The 24,896-nt window shown below is 38.0% G+C and overlaps 1 protein-coding gene across 1 annotated transcript in view; it reads left to right on the top strand.

Moving 5' to 3' along the window:
- dnajc1 (DnaJ (Hsp40) homolog, subfamily C, member 1) overlaps positions 1-24,896 on the top strand; it is a 180,429-nt gene that overhangs the window by 31,450 nt on the left and 124,083 nt on the right. The window contains exons 2-3 of the mRNA XM_048556105.2: positions 15,944-16,045; positions 16,134-16,180. Of these exons, the coding sequence (XP_048412062.1) occupies positions 15,944-16,045; positions 16,134-16,180 (149 nt within the window). The remainder of the gene's footprint in view (positions 1-15,943; positions 16,046-16,133; positions 16,181-24,896) is intronic.

Genomic DNA, 24,896 nt, shown 5'->3' with positions numbered 1-24,896 from the left:
GTTTTGTAACTCTCTCTCGTTTTTCTAATCTCTTCATACTCTGTTTTCTCCTGGCCTGTGCTCACTCTAATCTGTTGAACAACCTGGTCTTTACATAAACTGGCTCCTTTTAATGTTGCAATGTAATGAAACAAAAAAATTTAAAGGAGTCTTAGCTTGAGCAAGCCACTGTGCTTCAAAAAGAAATTTGGAGGAAATATTGTATACAGCCTTCTGATATAAACTCTGTTCCTCTAATACTTCATATATGCACTTGGACATTTTTACACAACAGTTAACATCTTTACCTTTGACCATCTGTTTCCATAAACGGTTTGTCTTCATTTCCTGTATGACACGTTAAACCTATCACTGACCAAACTTGTCGATGCCCCTCCTTTTAGGCTCTGCTCTGTATAGATTTGGTGGCTGGTTACTTTTTTTTGCAATGTTTTTGAGACTGTTCTTTGATGTAAATTGAGTTTTTTTTTAAATGTCAGTACTTTCTTTGTGCCCAATTATACTGAGCATGCTGTCAAAAGTTTAATTCAGTATATAAATAGTGGTTTATCGTTTGATGGTATAGAACTTGAATATCACTGAAAAATTACACATTTTGCCAAAACTTTTGGTCTTGGACTCATTGCGCTAATTTGCAAGAAAACCCACATTTATACTGCATGAGGGAAGAGTGCTGATTGGTTGTCATGGATATGTACCAGGTAATGCGAATTGACAATTAAAGGACAGACTTTACTTAGATTTTAAACCAAGCAGATTGATTCTGATCAGGAACAAAAACTGAATTTGCTGGAAGCTCTCCGGTGTAGCTGTATCTCTGGAGAGAAATCTGAATTAACCTTTTCAGTTCCCATGACCCTTGTCCAGAATTTCAGTAACTCTGCTTTCTCTCCACTGCCGCCAGACCTGCTAAGATTTTCTAACAATTTCTGTTTTTGTTTCAGATTTCCAGCATCTGTAGTTCTTTCAGTTTTATAGTCTCTGGTCAGGCATTGCCCTGCAAAAAGTGGCTGTTATCTACTTCTTCTGTTGAGTTGAAGCAAGTGAACTGCATGGACACTTACTTTTCCATATGCAGAAATAGGGTACTGCATATTAGTAAAACACCTGCCTTGGAGGTGAACACAGATGAAAGTATTCTTTTAGCAACTTAGCCTGTTGCCTCCTAAGTATGGATCCCTTTTGTTGGTCCCTAATACGCCCTACTCTTTCTTTCATTATCTTTTTACAAATGATGTGCTTGTCCAAGACTTTGGGTTTTCCCTTTTTACGTGAGTTGCACATCTTTGCTGTGTGTATTTGCTTTTTCACCTCTTAGCTGTATTTACTACCTGATACCTGTCATAAAGGCACCATTTTTATTCTTTAAGATAAGTGTAGAGCTGGATGAATACAGCAGGCCAAGCAGCATCAGAGGAGCAGGAAGGCTAACATTTCGGGCTGAGACCCTTCAGAAATGTTTTGCACTGTCAGCAAATGGTGACCACTATAGCAAACTCCCTCTCAGTTTTATTAATATAAATTGTGAATAGCTGAGGTCCCAGCACTAATCGACTAGATACAACTTACCACTCAAATATGACCCACTTATCCAACTCTCTCTCTCTCGTTAGTTAGCCTTTTTATTCTTTTAACTTGATTTCTAGCTGTGTGATTAAAGAAATTAGTATCGACAGTGAGGCGGTTATAGAAATATTGAAGATGGGAGCAGGAGGAGGCCATTCAGCCCTTTGAGCTTGTTCCACCATTTATCAAAATCATGGCTGATCATCCAACTCATCAACCTAATTCTGCTTTCTTTCCCAAAACATTTGACCCAATTTGCCCCCAAGTGCTATCTCTAGCTGCCTTTTGAATACATTCAATGTTTTGGCATCAGCTACTTCCTGTGGTAATGAATTCCACAGGCTCACCACTCTAGGTGAAGAAATGTCTCCTCATTTCTGCCTTAAATGGTGTACCCTGAATCCTCACACTGTGACTCCTGGTTTTGGACACCACCATTGGGAACATCCTCCCTATATCTACTCTACTCTGTCTAGTCCTGTTAGAATATTGCAACTCTCTGAGAGTCCCCCTCATTTCTCTGATCTCCAGAAAAAGCAATCATTTTGGAAGGAAGAACAAAGGAACAGTATGTTATTTAAAAGGAGAAAAGTTTTTTAAAAAAACTGCACTGTAAAGGGAGCTTGGGAGTACTTGAGCATGAAACATAACTTACGGGCCCAAGGGCTTGTTCCTCTGCTGTAGTGTTCTTTCTTTCAGTGCACAGGTGTAGCAAGCCCTCCTACAATGATTGCTGTGTTCTTGCTCTATAGAAAATCATGTTCTAGGGAAATTACTTTAGAAGCTCTGAACTGCCCTCTGGGCAATTAGGTATGAACAAGAAATGGTACCTAGCCAGCGACACCCTCATCCTGTTAATGAATAAAGAATTCAAGTCTGTCTGGCTCAGCTATGTTCTTTCCCCATTGAAGTCTGTTCTCCACCAATTAATTGATTGCTCTAGAGTAAGGTTAATGAAATGCTCTTCTTCATCCTAATATTTTATGATTGTTCACTAAATATTCCTCCATTGTCACTTGTTTGACTTAGCCCACGTCATTTCCAGAACCAGATCTAGCAATACCTCCTTTCTTGGTGGACTGGATACAACTGTTGTAGGAAGTAGTCTTATTCAAAATCGGAGATAACAAGGTGTAGAGCTGGATGAACACAGCAGGCCAAACAGCATTCATCCAGCTCTACACCTTGTTATCTAAGATTCTCCAGCATCTGCAGTTCCTACTGTTCTTAATCAAAAACTTAGTATGTTTGCTCCTTGCTGCCCTTTCACAATTGTGATCCATATTGATTATACATGTAGTTGAAGTTCTCCACTACAACTATTTCTTGATGTTTACACCTCTTTGCAATTTCCTTGGGGATTTTTTTTCCTTCTGTGCCCTTTCCACTAGCATGCGATGGCTGTATTGCTAGGTGTAATGTAATTGTACCCTTCTTATTCCTTAGCTGTAGCAAAATGAGCACTGCCCTTGAACCCTCCTGAAACTTTCTCAGTATTGCAGTGATAGACTTCACTAAAAAAAAATGACCCTGTTCTTTTTTAAATTTTGGGTCACACTGTTGCTAGGAACATCTGACATCCAGATCTGCCCTTCCTTTAAACAGTCTCCACTATCTCCAAAACATCACCATCCTGCAGGATAATGCGTATCTGTTAACCCACCGTTTTTGTTTTCTTAATAACTGTACTCTGTGCATTCACATACTTGCATAATAACTCTAGTTTAAACTTTTGCTTTCTCCCTTACTCTGAACCTCCCTATAATGTTGTATTCTCTACTTCATTGCTATCTGCTTCTCCTAGAATTGCCTTCCAATATTCTTTCCTGATTCCCAAGCATTCCAAAACAGCATGAGCAAAACACCATGCAAGGAACGCAGTTCCTAAATTCTGAATGCAGAACCATGTCCCTTTTCTTACCTGTGTTAGTATCCGAGAACACAGGAACAGTAACTTCATAAAGTGTGGGACAGAGCAGAGTCAGCAGCATCTCAAATAACATGACAGCGTGGGAACAGCAGTTTAGTAAAGAGAAGAGAAGTGTCAAAAGTGCAGAGAGGTGGCCGAATAAATCTGGTAGAGAGGGAGACCAGGCATGCGGAGAGTGGACCTGGCTGAGAATGGCAGCGGTGTTGGGATATAGCAAACAGCTGAAGAGAGACCCTTCAACCTGTTTCTACCTGCCAGCCACAGGAAAGCTGGTAGGTGACTGCTCAGTATTTCTTCCTTGATTAATCAAGTGGCTTAAATCAGGGGATGTTTATTACAGCTAAAGAGTACAGTTAACAAATTCACTTTTTTAGAGTATTACTTGTCGCACCTGTGTACTGGAACAAAGAACACTACAACACAGGAACAAGCCCATGGACCCATCTAGCCTCCACTGACACAAGCTTTATGTTTCAAGCACAGATACTCCAAAGTTCCTTTTTTATGCTGCTATATTTTGTAGCTATTCTCCCTTTCCTAATGAACAGCTTCACATTTTCCCACATACTACTCCATTTGCTAACTTTTTTTGTTCACTTAACTAACCTAGCAGTATCTCTCCATAAATAAAAACTAAAAGGACTGTAGATGCTGTAAATCAGAAATTGCTGTAAAAGCTCAGTAGGTCTGGCAGCTTCTCTGGAGAGAAAGCAGAGCTGACGTTTTGGGTCAAGTGACCCTTCCTCAGAACTGTAAGTGTGCTCTCTGTAAACTGTTTTTATAACCCTCTCGCAACCTGCCTTTCCACTTACTTTTGTCTTATCTGCAAATTTGGCTATTTTACATTCACTTCCATCCTCCAAGTCAGTAATCTATATTATAAGCTGTAGTCCCAGAATAGATCACTTGTGCGTTGCAAGTTATGAATTTATGGTTTTTGGGGATGATGTATTAACTTGAATATAGAGGACTGGCTAACTAATAAGAGAGAGAATTGGGATAAGTGGGTCATATTTGAGTGGTAAGTTGTACCTAGTCGAGTGCTGCCGGGATTGGTGCTGGGACCTCAACTATTCACAATTTATATTAATAAAACTTAAAGGGAGTTTACTGTAGTGGTCACCATTTGCTGACAGTGCAAAACATTTTTGAAGAAGGGTCTCAGCCTGAAATGTCAGCCTTCCTGCTTCTCTGATGCTGCTTGGCCTGTTGTGTTCATCCAGCTCTACACCTTTTTGATGGAAAGCAAGTTGTGAGGAGGAAGCAGAATCTTCAAATTGAGTGAGTGGGCAAACGTTTAGCAGCTTCAGTATAATGTGAGATTGTTCACCTTTTGACAGGAAGGATAGAAAAGCAGAATATTATTTAAATGGAGAGAGAATGCTAGGGTACCGAGGTGCCAGGATGTCTGTATACAAGATTCAGAAAGTCAAAAAATGTCAGCCTACAGGTACACCCAAGTAATTAGGCTCTATTGTAATAGGATAATGCGTTAAGGCAGGAAGTGTGGCTGCAACTGTACTGGCTTTCGGTTAGAGCACGCCTAGGACTGTGTACAGATTTGGTCATCTTGCTTAAGGTGGGACCTGGGGAGTAGTTCAGAGAAGATTCACTTGGTTGATTCCTGTAGTGAAGGAGTATGTCTTTTGTGAAAAGGTTGAACAGTTTGGACCTCTATACATTGGATTTTAGAAGAATGAAATGTGATCTTATTGAAACATTCAAGATTTTGAGGGTAATTGACAGAATGGATGCTGAGAGGATATTTTCTCTCTGGGATGGCTGTAGCTGGAGTTGGGGACGCCGTTTCACAAGGGATCTCCTATTTTATATGAAGATGAGGGGAAATTTCTTCTCCTGGAGGTTGCCAGTATTTGTAATTCTTTCGCCAGAGTTCAATGGAGCCTGGGTTATTGACTGTATACAAGGTTGAGTTAGGCAGCTTTTAAATTGAGGGAGTTGAAGGTTATTGGGGAGGCCAGACAGGAAACATAAGGTCACATCACATTAACCATTATCTTGTGGTGAAGTGGGTCTGTATATGTTCTTTCATTTCTTATGAAAGATATATTGAATATTCAAGTATAGGTCCAGGTTCCACCTGCTTCAGAAGTGTACTGACATCTCTGAACAGGCTGATTAGAAAATATGATTGCCACCTGCATTAACTTGATTGACTCATCCATTATTTTGAATTAGCTACAAATCTTGATAAGACCTCTTTAAACAAAATCTCCCTTTTCTGCCTTCGCCATATTTACTATTCTCATGGCTTTGTTGCTTAGGATAAAACTATAAAATATCTTTTTATCACAGGTCCTGGAAAATGAAGTCCATTGAGAGGTACTTAAGAATGTGAATGTGCTTTGTTGGTTATGGAATCTTTCTTCTTGCTTTGTACAGTATTACATAATTTCGTTCTCTATATTTTTCTTAAAAAGTAAAAATACAATTCAAGAATGCTAGAAATTCTGGTTCAGTGGCGTTATTCACTAATTTTGTACAATCTAGGGAAGTCCCAAGTTTGAATTTTGATATGTGGTAACTGATCTCTTGAGCTGATGTGAGGTCTGTTTTTTTTGTCTCTGTACCCCTGGATTGTGGAGGAGAAAACCTGGTAATAATTCAGAGTCCTAATCAACCCTCTGAAAAGGGCACTTCTTGTCGAACTTTGGGAAATAGCATATATTGCCCACTGTGATGCTTCATATGGTAAAATTGCTTTGTAATTAATATTGTGTCTACTGTCTAGTTATAGGCTGTGTGGACAAGCTAGCATAGGGCACCTGCCAGAATCTTCTTTGGAGATGAGACCTGCAGCAGACAAAATTTTAAAAGGGAAATATAACATGCTGGAAATGTGCCATTTGCTCTTTCAAATTAATTATATGTTTTAGTGTATGTCTCTTATAGATGGTTATGCTTCGGATGCTGACTGAACTGCTTCAAAGTTCTGGCAACTTTTGTCATTCTTTCTCATTTCCAAATTTTATGTCATGAAAAGTGTTTGGCTATTAAGTCAGTATTTAACATGCTTGACAACATAGATTCTCACTCAACATTGCATCAAAAAGTTGTAGTTACTTGTGAGATACATAAAACATTAGCCACATGAAATATACATTTGGGAATATTTCTTTCACAGGGTAATTTTTTTTTTGATTATTCAAGTCTAGCATTTATTACCCCTACCTAGTTGGATCAATTTAGTTGATAGCCACTTACTTGTTTATAAGTGGGTTTATTGTTTTGCAGACTGAATTTACCAGTGCAATGTAATTTTCTGTTCTTGGCAACTTCATTCTATGGAAGCATGCAGTACTTTTAGCTGTAAACAACTGAAACTGACTATGATGCGTTGATAGACATCTTAGAACAGAATATACTTCTCATGCCTGTTGGCTTAATTTCACAATTTTTGGCCGTTTCTTATGTTCTATGTGTTAACTTAGGGGAAGGAATCTAAAAACAAAATTAAAGCAATTTGCTACAGTGACAACCACAATAGTACCAAGAGATAGTAGGAACTGCAGATGCTGGAGAATCTGAGATAACAAGGTGTAGAGCTGGATGAACGCAGCAGGCCAAGCAGCATCAGACGAGCCGGAAAGCTTACGTTTCGGCTGACCCATTTCTGAAGAAGGGTCTAGGCCCGAAGTGTCAACTTTCCTGCTCGTCTGATGCTGCTTGACCTGCTGTGTTCATCCAGCCCTACACCTAGTTATCATTGTACCAAGAGAATTGTTTCAGTTGCCATCCCCTAGCTAACCACCTGATGGCAGCACTGCAGAGCTTGCCATACTATGTGTTAACCAAAGATTTCTGTTGATTTTAGTTATGAATTAAGAAGGAACTGAATCATACTCATTCTGTTCTAAAGGTCCCATTGATGAATTTCTTAAATTAGCATTTGTATTTCATATTGCTAAAAATAGTGTTATGTTAAATGGCTAAATAATTGCACCACAATTTTCAGAACATGCTTTAATTCTTAGAGTTTTTCATCATCTTTTTTCCAACTCTGTCCTAGGTTGGAGGTCAGGTGGGTGTTTGAATTTAAATCTATACTTTAGTTTAATTCAGATGTTTCAGACTCATTGGGAATTGATGCAGAAAAGGTTGAGAAGATCAAGCTATGGTTTCAGATTTTTTTTGCTGGTTCTAGAAGATTCAATGCACTAAGTGTTTCAACAATGAAAAAATGTGCATCTTTATGGTAAAAAGGGTTCTAGTTTTGCTCGTATGACAAATCTTAATCGAAGTTACTAATGATGATAATTTAAAGATGGAAACTGGCCTCCCTAAAAAACCTGCTATGCAAAATTCGATAAGCAATACAAACGCTAAGACATAGAACATAGAACAGTACAGCACAGAACAGGCCCTTCAGCCCACAATGTTGTGCCGACCATTGATCCTCATGTATGCACCCTCAAATTTCTGTGACCATATACAGGTCCAGCAGTCTCTTAAACGACCCCAATGACCTTGCTTCCACAACTGCTGCCGGCAACGCATTCCATGCTCTCACAACTCTCTGCGTAAAGAACCTGCCTCTGACATCCCCTCTATACTTTCCACCAACCAGCTTAAAACTATGACCCCTCGTGCTAGCCATTTCTGCCCTGGGAAATAGTCTCTGGCTATCAACTCTATCTATGCCTCTCATTATCTTGTATACCTCAATTAGGTCCCCTCTCCTCCTCCTTTTCTCCAATGAAAAGAGACCGAGCTCAGTCAACCTCTCTTCATAAGATAAGCCCTCCAGTCCAGGCAGCATCCTGGTAAACCTCCTCTGAACCCTCTCCAAAGCATCCACATCTTTCCTATAATACGGCGACCAGAACTGGACGCAGTATTCCAAGTGCGGTCTAACCAAAGTTTTATAGAGCTGCAACAAGATCTCACGACTCAAACTCAATCTCCCTGTTAATGAAAGCCAAAACACCATATGCTTTCTTAACAACCCTGTCCACTTGGGTGGCCATTTTAAGGGATCTATGTATCTGCACACCAAGATCCCTCTGTTCCTCCACGCTGCCAAGAATCCTATCCTTAATCCTGTACTCTGCTTTCAAATTCGACCTTCCAAAATGCATCACCTCGCATTTATCCAGGTTGAACTCCATCTGCCACCTCTCAGCCCATCTCTGCATCCTGTCAATGTCCCGCTGCAGCCTACAACAGCCCTCTACACTGTCAACGACACCTCCGACCTTTGTGTCGTCTGCAAACTTGCTGACCCATCCTTCAATCCCCTCATCCAAGTCATTAATAAAAATTACAAACAGTAGAGGCCCAAGGACAGAGCCCTGTGGAACCCCACTCACCACTGACTTCCATGCAGAATATTTTCCTTCTACTACCACTCGCTGTCTTCTGTTGGCCAGCCAATTCTGTATCCAAGCAGCTAAGTTCCCCTGTATCCCATTCCTCCTGACCTTCTGAATGAGCCTACCATGGGGAACCTTATCAAATGCCTTACTGAAGTCCATATACACCACATCCACAGCTCGACCCTCATCAACGTTTCTAGTCACATCCTCAAAAAAACTCGCTAAGGTTTGTAAGGCATGACCTACCCCTCACAAAGCCGTGTTGACTGTATTTGATCAAGCCATGCTCTTCCAGATGGTCATAAATCTTATCCCTCAGAATCCTTTCTAACACCTTGCAGACGACAGACGTGAGACTTACTGGTCTATAATTGCCAGGGATTTCCCTATTTCCTTTCTTGAAGAGAGGAATTACATTTGCCTCTCTCCAGTCCTCAGGTACAACTCCAGTGGACAGCGAGGATGCAAAGATCTTCGCAAGTGGCGAATTGTATACTTCAGAATTTTTAGCAAAACTGAAATTCAAAACAGATGCACCTTTTTGCAATATTTAAGCCATTCAAATAGCTAAACAAACGCGGAAGTTAAGTGTGTGGGGAATTCCTTTGACATTTGTATTGGTCAGTTTCTGCAGTTTTAAAATTTTGAGTTTTCCAATGAGTGTTATTGCAGTGGCTGTCTTACTCTGGCATTTGCGTTAAGGAACTTTTAGGGAAGTGTTCTGTTATGCTCAATGTTGTATGGAATTGTGAGTTGAGACTTTGTAAGTTGAGACTTTGTAAGTTTCCATGTGTGCAATTTTTAAAGTCATTGTTCTTGATGATCTTACTGAGGAAAACAGCAAAATGAGTTTGAAAGTTGACTTTAAATTTGCACGTAGAGAAGTATATTGAACCTCTACAGTGACTTGGCCTCTGCCAGCAAATTTTTTAATTTTAAAAATCTTGATAAGAACATGGTTGCAGGACACCACAACGTTTGGTTTGTCCGGTATCTCTGATTAATGTATTTGGGACATTTGAAGCATCTTTAACTTGCGTGCGTGTGTGTGTGTGTGTCCTGATGTTGGCTTGTGCAGTTTCTTAAATCCCTTGTACATTTTGAAGAAGTGCATATATGCTTGGTACCTGGGACGAGCTAGATCAGCTTGTAGGTTTAAGAATTTGACAACCTGTGAGGCGTGACTCCGCTCAGATACTTTTTCAATATGTATCTTTTGTTCTTTTTATCTTCTGTAACAGTGTGAAGAGAACTATGGATTTATTTTAAATGTTGAAATGATTCACTCCCATTCTCCTGCATTAAATGTATGCTTCTACTATTTAGAAGAGAAACCAGGAATTAAAATTTGAAAGCACTGGAGCATTGTGTAAATATTCCCTTTATAAATTATATGCTAGCCACTTTTTATTACGTTTTAATTTTTAATCTCACATTTTGAGTAAAGGAAACAATGATATAACGAATGTACTGTAAATTTTTAGGTTGCCTTAATTTGCTATTTTAAAACTAAGTTTCAATCATAACGTTTATGAATCAGTTTGTTAATGCCTGATTTAATAGGACATGTTTCAGTTATGGTCAAGCAGCAGTATATAGTGAAAAAGGCATTGAAGTTGACTTATTTGACTGGGAGTAGCATGTGAATAATTTTAAGTTTTACAATACAACAGGGAAAAACTTATTTTACTAAGTAATGGTTGGCAAGCTAGCTGTAAGTTGCTGCATCCTACATTTTTGTGGCTGGCTGTAAATCTCCAACAACTAGTTGTAATAGTCTACCTTCTAGAGATTTAACAGAGTTTAGCTGTGATAGTGAAAAGGGAAAGACCAACCTTTTTTCTTCTTTCTCTCACTACCCCATGAAAAAGACATTGAAGCTGGTGCACTATTCCTGCAACTTTTTTTTTAAAATGTACTTTCCTGATTATCGAATCAACTTTTCTAATGCTCTCCAATACTGTCCCACATTTCAGAAGCCCTCAATCTTTCTACCAAACAGAATGTATGTCTGAAGCATATGCACAGTGGTTCAATTGAATTATCTAACTTCATAACCCTTCTAAGCACAAATCCTTCTGAACCTCCTTTTGTGTTGGTTGAGAACAACAGCTCAACATTGCATTGATTTCCACCCATACATCTGGTATGGCTAGGCAGAGGTTAAATGTAACCACTCTCAATCAACCAAGATAATCACTTACCAGAAGAACTGTTGCGTTTTCTTTTTGTTCTGTCTAGTAGAACCAACCTACTCTGGTTTATCTACAATTAAATCTTTAGCTTTGAAATTCTAAGGCAGTAAGGGGGAGATCTGTGTTGAAAATTATTCTCGTGGCATCACCTTTAAATAGTGAATTGTGGGCAAGCAAATTTTTATGTTTGCAGTTGATTTTGGGGGATTTTTTTTGTTTAATTTAAGTGAAGATGAGTTAATTAAAATTTTAGGTTGGAATGTGGAATCTACATGGCATCCACCAAATCAGTTCATGCCTCAGTGCAGTTCCCATTTCAAATATTTCACATTAGGAAATGTAGCTTAGTCACTGTTTGTACCTTTAGTAAATTAACAAACAGTTAAAGCCACTAAGAACTGAGCTACGAAGTATTTTATCCTGGTGATACTGATTTTTCATTTGCTGTTATGCCATTTATCATGTTTTGGAGTATATGTTGCACTCCATCCTCTTTGTTTTGCAATGTCGTTGCTATTAGATGACTTAATTAAATCTCTAAATGTGATTTTTCACTTAAATGGAAAGAGCTTTATCGTTGTTTCTCCTCTTCTTTTATTTTGATTATCATAACTAATATTCTTGTGATGCAGGGAAGAAATTACACAATTATGGGCTTGAATACTGATACGATCTGTTGGTACAGTGTGTTTATTGTGGCAAATATTGGTGCTTTGTACTATAATTCTGCATGTTATGGTGAAATAGTTCCAGCTTTCTGCTTATTAATTAACAGGGGTTGTGCGTCAATACAATAGTGCAAGAATAAGTGCCTAAGAGACACACAACAAATGCACTCGTAGCAATCCTGATAATTTTAGTTTTTGTTGCGCTAACCTTGTTTCAGAATTCTTTCCAAGGCCAGGCATAGATTAAATATAATACAAATAAATCTAACTTGTCAGGGAGCATGCATTTCACACAGTTTTATTATTCTGCTGCCAGCTACCAGAAACAAGGCTGTCTGTGCAAGCAAAATACTGTCCTAATTAAAATTAGTTTCGACCTTCGTAATCAATGATGGTTTGTAAATGTAAGCCAAGAACTGAAGGATGAATAACTTTTTTGAGGCTAGATAAGGGACTGTAGGAGAACTCTTCAATCTTGCATGCAATTGATTTTCACTGTACAATATTATGGAAGTTTTTTTAGTTGAAACTTATTGCATAAAAATTTTGATAACATTGGCTATTTTTATTGGATTTTAGTTTCAGTGCAAGGGAGTAAAAAATATCTCGAGTGTTGAGGTACCAAGTCTGAGGTAGCAGACAATTTAAATTGATAGTTGTAAAGATAGTCACTTACCCAGTATACTATAGTAACTCTGTTCAACCACATCTGTTAATCTAGCTTCATTGTGCTATATAACCTCGTAGTTTTCATGGTAATTTGCATTCTTGTCAAACTGGTTAAAGTGGCAAATGTTTTACAATCATTTTATTTATTTTGAAAGAGAAATTGATGTAATTTTGATGAGAAAGAGTGGCACAGAAATTATGTTGTGGAATATGAGTATTTGTGCACTTGGCTGGCAATCTTCACAACTCTGTTATTTTTGAAAAGGTGTTAACTTGCCAATATTTCACCCAGACAATGGAAAAATAAAATGATGGGAGATGAACGTTATAGATTTGCTCACTGGTGTTGCTTGGTGTAAATTTCAGGGTTAATACCAATGAAACTGTTCTATATCTTTGTTCAAACAACCCAGGGTTAATTCTGGTATGTCCTGAGTTAAGCTGATCTCAGCCACAGCAAAGTGGGGAAAACGAGAAAAATAAAATAAGTTTGCCATTAATTTGTATCATATGGCCCGAGATCAAATGTGCATTTGTGGCTGAATTGGGCCAGAGCTGGTTTGATTGTGATGCTATCTGTGGTTGAATAATTCCTTGTCAAAATGGGAATGAAATCCATGCTTAAGTATAAGCAACCTGAGGAGTAGAGGAGAGAACCAGTTTTTAAAAAATGATTTTATTCAGAAACAAATGAGTGCAATAAAACAAGCACTTACTGACATCATCCTATGATGCTCAATTGCTGATATTTTAGTTTAAAATTTTGAAACTTAACTCGTTCAACCCAAACTGAACACTGGCACATTTTTTAAAAAAAAATTGTTCACCATATGAACAACAGAATATTTCTTCAACAATTGGCGGGGGGAAACCCGTTGAGGACAGCATGAACAAAATTTGATGAATTGTTTCAACTGGGGCTTTTTTTATTGATGGTCTGATTTTTTTTTTATTTTGATGTACTTGAAAATGTAATAAATAATTACATCATACCCTGGAACATGTAATTGAATGCCCAGTTTACTTCTCCCGTTAGCTTTATTCAAATTATAACTTTGTTTTGAGATTTCAATGTTTCAGTTTTGATTGTGATTAAAATATTTAATTATCCAAAATGTGAAATTGATTACAAGTGTTGAGTACGTAGCTGAAATTTCTGAAAAAAAATCTCTAAACTAGTTCATAAACTTTCTGCTTTTGCTTTTTTTTTCATCCCATGATGATGAACTGGCTCTTTGCTGGGCAGCATTGCTGTTATTCCGGCTGTTGATTTTTACCTAAGGATTAATGTAGCGTATTGTGGGACAGACAGGGAGGGAGTATATTGTGGGAAATACATCATTTTTGCTTGTTGTAAATAGGAACCGATGATTTACCACTTTGAAGCAACTATACTAGTCCAGCTCATTATTCTAGATCTGAAAATAATATTACAAAGAACCATGTACAAAACTGCTAAATAAGGCGAAGCAAATTTATAGTTTTAAATAGCAAGGCTTTGTTCAGGGTTGAGCTGCAAAACACGCTATTTCAATTTCAATTTGCTTTCAATTGCAGTTAGACTTTATTGTATTTTTCCAGTTTTTATATTGGATTCCCTCATTTGCAACCATTCTCTTTCCATGCTGTTTTTATAAGCCACTTGTTTGAATTTTATCATAACTGGCATTTCTTTAATCCCAAGATAACTTGCTAGATGTGGAGCCTTCTGTCTTTCTTGTACAAATTAACCACTTTGTAGTGCCTTGATAAGTTGCCTTGATTTTTGTTTTTGTTTTCATTTTGTGCACCACTTGTGGAGCATTAAGAACAATTACGCTTAAGTCATTGTATTTTGTGTTGATGTATATACAGTATTAACATAATTTAAATTTATAAATAACACATATGCAGGTTTTTAGTGAAAACATCTAATATTGAATGATATTCCATAGAGTAGTACAGGCAGAAAATGATTGCTTTCCTAGTACACTTTGTTAGAGAGTCCAAACTGGGTGAAGGCCTTGAGTTTTATGCAGACATTTCGACTGTTGTAATTCTTAACATTCACATACTGTTGCAAACATTATTTCAAAATGAAAGGTTTTAAGGGATATGGCTGCTTTATTAATAGAGAATTGGAACAATTTGCCATATAAACTGAGAGGGTGCAGGAAGGATTGTAGATACTTCTCATGTTGAAATATTTTTTCAGAATATTTTTTCAATTATATTTTCATATTTTTTGAAATTACTTAGTATTTATCACTTTTGAAGCACACTGATTTTAAAATGTTATAGTAGCAGACATTCAGTTTTAAACCTTAAATTGTAATCTGAAGTCTTAGTTGCTTCAGGTACTGCAGATGATTCAGTGCTGCTTGTCACATTCTTTAGAAGCCCTTTCTTGTTCTGCTCTCTTTCATTTTTTAAGCATAAATCATTAACAAAGCACACAAGAAACAGAATTATTGAACCTGAGGGCTAAATGCATAGACAGCCGTATTGTGCGTTAATGTCAATCTGTTACTTGAGGAGCTACATTTTGAGTTAAACTGAGCCCATTTGTATTACTGAAGACAATTTATATTTTTTTGTTATGTGACGTCTGCACCAGATGACTACTTGTTAAAATTGGTAACACTTAAATATGAATTTAAAACTGGTAGTAGGCAAAGCTTGACGTGTTGCATTCGGTTTAATATTGAAATATGAAGATCTTTGCAAACTTCAATTTTTTTTCTATTCCTTTTTTAGAATTGGTTTGGTTTTAAGGTTGAAATTTTATCAATTGTATTTTGCAATCTGTTTATTGAAAGCCTTTGAAGGAAAATAACTTTCATCTCTGCGTAGTGTGGGGTTATATAAAATTTGAATTATACTGGGGGAAATGCATGCAAATATGTTGGACAGAAATACTGTGTAGTAATCGTTTGCGATTTAAGGTAACACAGCAAGACTAAGCTGAAATTCTATATGATTTATTATTTCCCTGCTTTACACTTCAAAACAATATTTTACGCACGTCTCAATTTTGGAATTGCAAAACTGTTTGCTTGATAGATCTGTAAAACAAAGCAATCGGGTCTTCTAATTGTTAGCTAATTTGAAGCTACAGCCTTCTCGCACTTGGGCTGAAAGCTGTCTTTGGCAAAAAGTAGAAGCGTTGTTAGAAATACTAAAGTTGCATGCAATTTTTAAGAAAGAGAAAATTCGTTGCATCAATACGCAGCGGTTGAAAAAGTGGAAACTCCGGTCTCCCCAGCAAGCAGGTGTCTCTGTTTAAGCAGATTCATGTTATTAATACTCTGTATTCACCTCCCTGTTCCTTCACTGTTGAACAAAGTCCTTAATTCCAGAAGGTTTTGGTGAAATTTATATTGACTTTAGTCTTGCACTAGTTCAGATGTGGAAAAGAATAGGGAATCAGAACCAATGACTGTTTAGTCATGTGCAGCTGAATGCATAACATGGCCATTGCTCGTGTTGCTCAAATTACATCGCCTGAGGAGTTGTACTGGGTTTGCTGTCTTCCTCGATCATAGCACTATGCTAAGAGCCTTTATATATTTCTGACAAAGTCGACTTTGTATTTTGCAGGAAGCTACATCTGCTGACATAAGGAAAGCCTATCGGAAAATGTCTTTGATCTTACACCCGGACAAAAACAAAGATGAAAATGCAGAAATTCAATTTAGACAAGTAAGAGCAATCTTTTCTTCTTTAGCCTTTCTTTAATTTCGTATTTCTGCTCGTGTACTTTGTATTTTGACTCTTTTTTTGTTTATAGTTAGTGGCTATCTATGAAGTTTTGAAAGATGAAGAGAAAAGACAGAGGTATGTTGAGTGTTTTATGAAACCTGTTAAAACATTTATTCTTTTGTAGTTGAATATCCTAATCGAGGATTAGTTCAATGACAGAAGGAATAGCAACTTGTTTTTATGGAACATGTTCAGGTATAACAGTCGCTTGTTTGTTTTTGTTTCTGCGTTAAATACATCCTTAAAATTAGTGTGTCACTGAGGAAGCTGTGTGGTATGATTTATGCTGAGTAATGAAGCCACTTTTTTTACTGTTATTTTGCCATCAGTTTTTGGGTAATTGGAGAATCATTGAATGTAATAGTAAATTCAGGTTTAGCGGACTTTGAAAGTATTGAACAGTTGCTTCAGGAGACATGTGAGTAAATAAAAGTTGTTTTTTGTTTTACATGTGATCTCTTTAATAATGAACTTTTTGTTAAAATATTATTTTTTAACCAATAAAAAATAAGTTAAATTTGTTTGTTTGTGGGAGAGGCTACAAACTTGATTGTGAAGCTCGGCTTTGGTGATATCATTGAAGTTGCATTCAGTTTTACACTGCTGCTAGCATAGTTCAGCTTTCATGAGCTGGCTTTAAATGTTTACACTGCTGCATCTATTTCCCTATTCCAGTACAGACTTTGCTTGAGGGCCTATTAGTCTGGTGAGATGAGAAAACTGAGTTAAACTCCAGAACATGGCCTGAATGGTTGGCGACTGAAATCCAGCTTAAACACCATAACACAAGATGGGTTAAGAAAGGGAAATATGTGGTACTTCATTTTTATTATCTTTGAATTACACAAATTAAATTTAATCTTCAACCACATTTGTCAATGTGACTTCTAATTCTTAGACAATTTGGTGTTAAGAAACCTTCTTTAACTTGATAATTAAGTGTAGTTGCAAATTTCCATTGATGTTTATTTAAAATTGGTTTTTCTGTGCTTTTACACAGTTAAGTGAAAATGCAGTGACAGATTTCAGAATCCAAGGTCTCTAATTCCTTTAAAATTGGCTAAGTAACATGTTCTATTAGCAGATGTAAAGAGAGAGTCTAGAAATTCTTCTGATCTCTGAACTCCAGAAATCTGAAAATGCTTAGTTTGTCCTTCAGCATCTGAAAAGAGGGGTAAATTTTTCAAGAAATCGTCAACACTAGCGTGATGGGGATTACTCTAAAATTTCAGTCTGCCTTTGCACTTTTCAAATCTCATTTAATCAGAGTATTTCCAGAATTCTGTTTTAATTAGGTAAACCAATGGACTTTGGAGAAAAGGAATCTACAGGCATATAGTAGTTGGTACTTTAAGGTGTGAATTCCAGAAAAGAAGCCACATTTAGCTTATGTAAACTATTTGAAAACACTGCACAATTCTACCCTTTAAATAATAATGCCATCTTCATACAAAGTGGAGGAATTTTAGTGAGAGGACTTGAGTGGTATTGTCATGCGTGTGAAAGCAGTGTGCTACTTGCAGGGAATATCAAAGATTTCTGGTATGTATGTCTTTTTTTATTTCAAGGTTTTTCCCCTCTTTCCTGCCTGTGGAGCAGCGGTTAGCTTCCGTTTGCTGCAGTTGTCACCCTAGATGGGACTCGGTTACGAATAGAACATGTGCATGCAAGAGACAAACTGAGTGAACTTGTATTTGCTGAAACTGCAGCTGCCAATTTTTTTTTAAACTATTAAAACTTTGTTGAAACCAATTTAACTTTTACACTGTTAGGCTATTATCCGTTTGCTTCAAATATAGCAAGTATTAATATATGAATAAATTTACAGGCCTGCAAATGGAAAAGAATGATGGGAAGAGAACACGTTCCACCGAAGTCTTTCTGTTCAGAATTGGACAGCTTTTCAAACATGGCTATCATCCCAATGTCCTGAATTTGTGCATTTTTTGGGTACTAATGGGAAAGTCTAAATAATACTAATACTAAAGTCAGTTTAGGAAGACCATATTGAAATTTCTCCTCATGAGTTTTGCTAGTTCCAGGTATTCTTATAGCATGAATTGTGTTCTTTCAGGAGCTTGTTCTGCAGCTCCATTTTTGTGTCTGTCAGGATTCCATACTTAGCATAGGCTGATGGCACTCAAAAGAAATGCTTCTTGTCATTTGTGAGAATTCATGGTGGCTCAGTGATTCGCACTACTGCCTCACAGCACCAACGACCCAAATTCGATTCCACCCTCGGGCGACTGTCTGTATGGAGTGTGCACATTCTTCCTCCGACTGTGTGGGTTTCCCCTGGGTGCACCAGTTTTCTCCAAATTCGATTCCACCCTTGGGCGACTGTCTATATGGAGTTTGCACATTCTTTTCCCCCGTATGTGTGGGTTTCCTCTGGGTGCTCCGGTTTTCTCCCACAGTCCAAAGATGTGCAGGCTAGGTGTATTAGCTGTGGGAAATGTGAGGTTACAGGGATTGTGGGGAGGAGGTCTCGTTGGGATGCTCTTCAGAGGGTTGGTTTGGACTCGATGGGTGGAATGGCCAGCTTTCACACTATAGGGATTCTATGATTTAATCACAATATATTTTATGCTGTACTCGTTACTCTTGCGATCCTTATCTAGCCCATCATAGTATGGGGGGAAAAAAAATCTGAAGTTTGGTTCCCAAATGTTTAGTTTTTCTGTTGTGAATTAACTTGATATCTGAAAGTAAGATAGTCTTTGAAGAACTATCACAAAAGTATTTAAAGTAAGTTTCAAAAAAATGTTCAGGTTTATGCATAACTTTTTTTAGCTAAAATTTTTAAGATTGAGATTATTTTAATACGTCAGTATTTTTATACATTGCACAAATTTAATGTTTGTCATTTTAAATTCTGTTCATTATAATGTTGCATTTTTGTGTCAAGAGCACAAAAGGAAAGAACATCAAATTGAATAGTGTAAAATTTGCCAAAAAGAACTTTTACTTTGGGGCAGAAATTGTATTCCATCACCAGGAGGCAGTATTCAATACAAATTTGACAGCAACATCAGTGGATTATGAAATAAAATTGAGACATTTTTTGAAGTATATGCTTTAGCACTTGTAATGAAATGCTTACAGTTTCCCACTTTGACCAGGACTGTACATATCTACTGTACAAGCTCTTTAAAAATCTCCCAGCCGGTGATTCTGAAATGTGTTGCAGTATGCTTCCCCTTTTTAATTTTTGTATGCAATACTTGCCCAATATTTGTAAATGCAGAATAGTCTTTTCCATGTGAAAAGGGCCAGATTTTGCTAGTTTGTGTACATTGGACTTGTTTTGGGCATATTAAACTTTGTGTGTAATTTTACCTACCAAATTGCTGAAAATATACAGTGATGCCACTGCGAGGGCATGTGGACCTTAAGCGAACAATGAATAAACAGGATATTTCTTTAATCAATGTGATTCAAGTATCCAGATTAAAAACTGAAGGTGGGTGAATTAAAATTTGTTCACTGTCAAAGCAGATGTAGAGAAACATTGAAAGAAAAATTGTAAAGCAAAATGCAATATTTGACGTTTTGAAAAATTCTAACCATTGGCAAACTGAAAAACACCACTTATAATTGTTTGCTGTCTGGCCAAGAGAAGTTCATTAACAGTCATTTACAATACTTGCATTATTGAGAGGATACTCGTGTGGTTAATTATTAAACTTGACCTTCAGTAGAGAGATTTAATATGCAAATGTGAACACTGTCAAAATTGTGGGAAAGTTTTATGTACAAGGTATCATCTTTACAATTCATGGACATTTTATCCTTTTTGATAAATTGTTCGCTGATTTGTGTGTTTATTCAGATATTATCACCTTTTAAATGAAATTCTGCCTGTAGTGTTTGTGCTAAGTTGATAGGGTTAACAAAATCATATGATGTGTTTTTATTGTTACAATGCTTGCGTTGATTCAATCTAAATTGAATCTGAGGAAACAAAAAGTCAAATGACTTTCTAAATGCAGCAATAACATTAATTTCATGTAGTCAATTACACCTTTTATGTCGCAACATTTTCTGGTTGTTACAGAACTGCAATCTGTATAGTTATAAAGTGAGCATTAAAGAAACATTTTCAGAATGAGGTTGTATAAACTTCAATATAGGTTAAATGATATTACTTTTTATTCAAGCCTGTCTCATGAAATGAATTGTTGAGTGCTGAGGGAAGAATTGCATGAGGTGGATGCCTCCGAGGATTTGTTAGCAAGGGTAAATGAAAGAATTCAGTGACGCTAATGCCATGATGTGATGGCTAGATTTTCTCTTGGAGATAATCATTCCCTCGCACTTGCTTGGCGCTAATATAACTTGCCGTTTGTCAGCCCAAGCCTGGACGTTGTCTTGGTCTGGCTGCATTTAGACATGCATTGCTTCACTATCTGAGGAGTTGTGAATGGTGCAACCATCAGCAAACTGGTCACTTTCCATCTTGTGATGGGGAGAAGGGCATTGATAAAGATGCTGAAGATGGTTGGGCTTAGGATATGAGCTTAAGGAACTCTCACAGAGGCATTCTGAAACTGAGATGTCTACCCTTCAGCAACCACAACCATTGTTCTTTTTGTGCTTGGTATGACTGCAAACAGTAGAGCATTTCTCTCCCTAATTCCCATTGGCTCCAGTTTTGTTTGGGCTCCTTTTAAAGCATACAAATCATGGCCTTGTGATAATGTAGGAGCAGAAGCAGACTATTTGGCTCACTAAATCTACTTGTCATTCAGTGAGATCATTGCTGGCCAGCTCTTGATTCCCTTACTAATTAAAAATATGACTGCTGCAACCTTGAATATACTTAATGATCCAGCCTCAATAGTTCTGTGTGGTAAAGAGTTCAACAGATCACTACTCTCCAAGAGAAGAAATTCCTTTTAATGTCTCGATCTGGCATGTGGAACCGTTAATCACAAAGAGATAAGAGAAAGTTGAGGCTAGTGCAGAAGTTAGAGACCAAGTTAAATTGACAAGGTAAGCAAGAGCACTGCAGGGAACGAGGGAAGAATAATGAATTAAACTGTTTATTTCAATACAAGAGGTTTGACGTGTAAGACCAATGAACTCTGAACTCAGGACATGATTGGGATCATGGGACTGAAATTTCGTAGCTATTGAAGAAATATGCTGAGGGAGGGACAGGACCGACGGTTCAATGTTCCAGGGTACAGATGTTATAGGAGTGATAGAAGGTGAGGCAATTGTGGAGGGGGAGTAGTATTTTTGATTTTGGGGAAACATCAAGGCAGTACTTGGAGGGTATTCCTGAGGGATCATCTAGTGAAGCTATATGGGTGGAATTGAGAAATGGGAAGGGGGTGATCACGTTGGGATTTTACTAAAGGCATCCAGTAATCAGCAGTAATTGGGGATCAAATATGTAGGAAAATTGTAGCTGATACGATGATAATTGGCAGATTGGTTTTGTACAGTGCATGCCTGGGCAATTTTGGGTAGATGCCAGTTGTAGCTGTACTTGAACAGATGTCTTTCAAGTATTGCAAAAGATCATTTATCTGGAGATGGCCCAACAGTATTGAAATAAGTAGAGTTAACATTTTGAGTTCAGGTTGGACAAAAAAAAATCCTCCTGCTAATTACCGGTATCATCAACATGACTGTTCAGAACTGAAAGTGGAGGGAAAATGGTAACTTTTATGCTGTTGTCAGAGGACGATGGTGAGACTAAATGCAGACTGGATGACCACTCTGTGGAATATTGCTTGCCGTTTTAATAAACCATCTTCCTCCCATGCTAACATTTTTGTGCTGGCCCTGCTGCAGTTGTTCAACAAAGTGTTTTTGTTTCATTGAAAAGTTGCTGGAAAAGCTCAGCAGGTCTGGCAGCATCTGAAGGAAAACAGTTAATGTTTCAGGTCAGGTGACCCTTCCTCAGAACTGATGAAAGATGGGGAAAGAAGGCTTAATTATCTGCATAATCACTTTGCAGCCTTCCAGACTCAACATTGAATTCAGCAATTTTTGAGCATAACCCCTAATGATTGCATTAATCAAGTCTGTGTCCACGTCCTTGCTAACCCGTCTCCTACAGATTCTTCTGTCCATGACAATATTGCTAAGTGTGATCGCAATACCACTTTTTGAAGAAGAGTCATACTGAACTCGATGTTAATTCTACTTTGCCTATAAATGCCACCACACCTGCTGTCTTTCTCCAGTATTTTCTGTTTTTGTTTATGATATCTAGTATCCACAGTATTTTGCCTCTATTAGAGTTAGGTGTGACTTGATTGAGTTATTTAAGATCCTGAGCAGTCTTGACAACGTGAATGTGGGAATGACATTTGTGGTTGTGGTGAGTTCAGAACTATTTTAAAATTAGGAGTCATCCTTTTAGCGCAGTAAGGAGAATTTATTTTTCTCTGTCAGGGAGCTGTGTGAATTTGGAACCTTCTGCCTTGGAAGCTAAAGATAGTAGAACCATTGATTTGTATGTATGTATGTTCTTGTAGGGCAAGGAAATGAAAAGGTTATTAGGGGTTGGAGGTATGTAAGATGGGAATGTCAAATTTGAAACACGAGCAAATCAACCATAATTGTGCTGAATGCCAGGCCAGGATTCAGCAGCCAAATAGTCTAGCATATTGCAAATAAAAATGGAAGTTTCTGGAAAAGCTCAGCAGTTCTGGCAGCATCTGTGAAGCAAAAAAATCAGTTAATGTTTCAGGTCTGATGACCCTCAGTTCTGAGGAAGGATCACCCAGACCTGAAACGTTAACTCTGATTTTTTTGCTTCACAGATGCTGCCGGACCTGCTGAGCTTCCAGCAACTGCTGTTTTCTTCACGTTCTGATACAAACTTTTAGGAAATGGCCTTCCTGATCCCATCATGTGGTGATGTGATCTCAACCTGAAGGAAGAGGATGACCCAGTAATGTCATTGCAGTCTAGCACCCTAATGCATTTATGTAAGGTTACACAACATGAAGCCCACATAGCCTCCCTATCTTAAATGACTGTATGCACAAGCTGACAGAAAAGTCTCAGCTAAGAGGGAGTTTCCCTGGAATTGTCAATATTGAAACCAGGCCCCTTTAAATGTTATACGTCAGGTCAAACATGGGTAAAGAAACCCCCTTGCTGATTATTAGTACCATCCACCCATAGCTGATTTTAGTCAGTTCTCCTCCATTTTGAACACCACTTGGTAGAATCATTTGAAGGTGACAAGGATGCAAAATGTGTTCTATATGGGGGAATTCGATGCCCATCATAAGTGGCTCAGCAGTACCACTACTGATCGAGTTGGTCAAGTTCTAAAGCTCATAACTGCTGGACAGGTGGTGAGTATTTGAGGGGCAAAAATAAGTAACCACATCTCACCAGTCACCACTGATGCACCTATCCATGGGAGTATTGTTAAGAGTGACCACAATACAGTGGTCCTTGTGGAGACCTCTTCTTTGCATTGAGAATACTGCATATCATGTTTGATGGCACTTTCACCTTGCTAAATGGGATATACTGAACAGATCTAACAATTCATTTGCCTGGTCGGCCATGAAGTGCGCTGGGCCACCAGAGCAGCAGAATTTTACTCCAGTCCAATCTTCAACCTCCATAGCTTGGTGTATCCCCAACTCTACAACTCCCGTCAGGCCAGGATTGACCCGATTCAATGCTGAGTGCATGCTAGAGACAACAGCAGGCATACCACTTTTAAAAGTCCGGTGTCAACCTGGTGAAGCTCCATGAAAGTTGTCCTAAGCAGCAACTGATGGATAAAATTAATGGATCCACAACCAATAGATCCGATCCAAGCTCTGCACCCCTTCCATATACAACTGTGAATGTAGTGGACAGTTTTTTTCCTAACTCATTCATGGGATTTGGATGTCACTAGCCCAGCCAGCATATATTGTCCATACTCAATTGCTCAAGGGCAATGAAAGTCAAAAGCGTTACTGTGGGTATTGAAACGCATATAGGTTAGGTCACGCAAGGGTGGCAGAATTCGTTCTCTAAAGCACCCTTTGTGAACCAAATGCATCTTTACAGCAGTATATGATAGTTGTATGGTTGTCATTAGATTAGCTATTTATTCAACAATTAACTAACTGGAGGAAGCTGTTCTACAAATAGCAACATTCTAAATAATGGGAGAGCCAGAACTAAAGTGTCAAAGATAAGGCTGAAGCATTTGCAACAATCTTCCAATAGAAGTGCTGAGTGGATGATCCATATTGGTTTCCTCCAGAGGTCCCCAGTAACCTGAGTACTAGTCTTTAGCCGTTTGATTCACTCCACGTGATAATGCCTGAAGATGTTGCATACTACATAGGCTATGGGCCATGACAATATTTTGACAATATCACTGAAGATATGTGGTCCAGAACCTGCTGAGTTCCTAACAGTGCTGCTCCTTTACAACTGTGACCGTGGCATCTACCTGACCAAGTGGAAAATTGACCAGCAATGTTCTGCACGCACACAGACAGGTCAGATACACCTGGCCAGTTACCATCCAATTTAACCTGCTCTTTTATCAGAAAGGTGTCACAAGGTTTTAACAGAACTATCATTTTCTTAGCAATAAGCTCCACACTAATGCTCAGTTTGGATTTCACCACGGCCCTTCAGCTCCTGACCTTATTACAGCTTTGCTTCAAACATCTGCAAAGGAGCTGAATTCTAGAGGTGAGGTGAGGGTGACAGCCCTAGACATCAAAATCACAGTTAACTAAATGTGGCTTCAAGGAGCCCTAGCAAAACCAGGATCAATGGGAATCAGCAACAAATATCTCCATTG

The sequence above is a fragment of the Stegostoma tigrinum genome, chromosome 2 (assembly GCF_030684315.1).
Source record: "Stegostoma tigrinum isolate sSteTig4 chromosome 2, sSteTig4.hap1, whole genome shotgun sequence".
NCBI lineage: Eukaryota > Metazoa > Chordata > Chondrichthyes > Orectolobiformes > Stegostomatidae > Stegostoma > Stegostoma tigrinum.
This window is presented reverse-complemented; position numbering and strand designations above follow the sequence as displayed.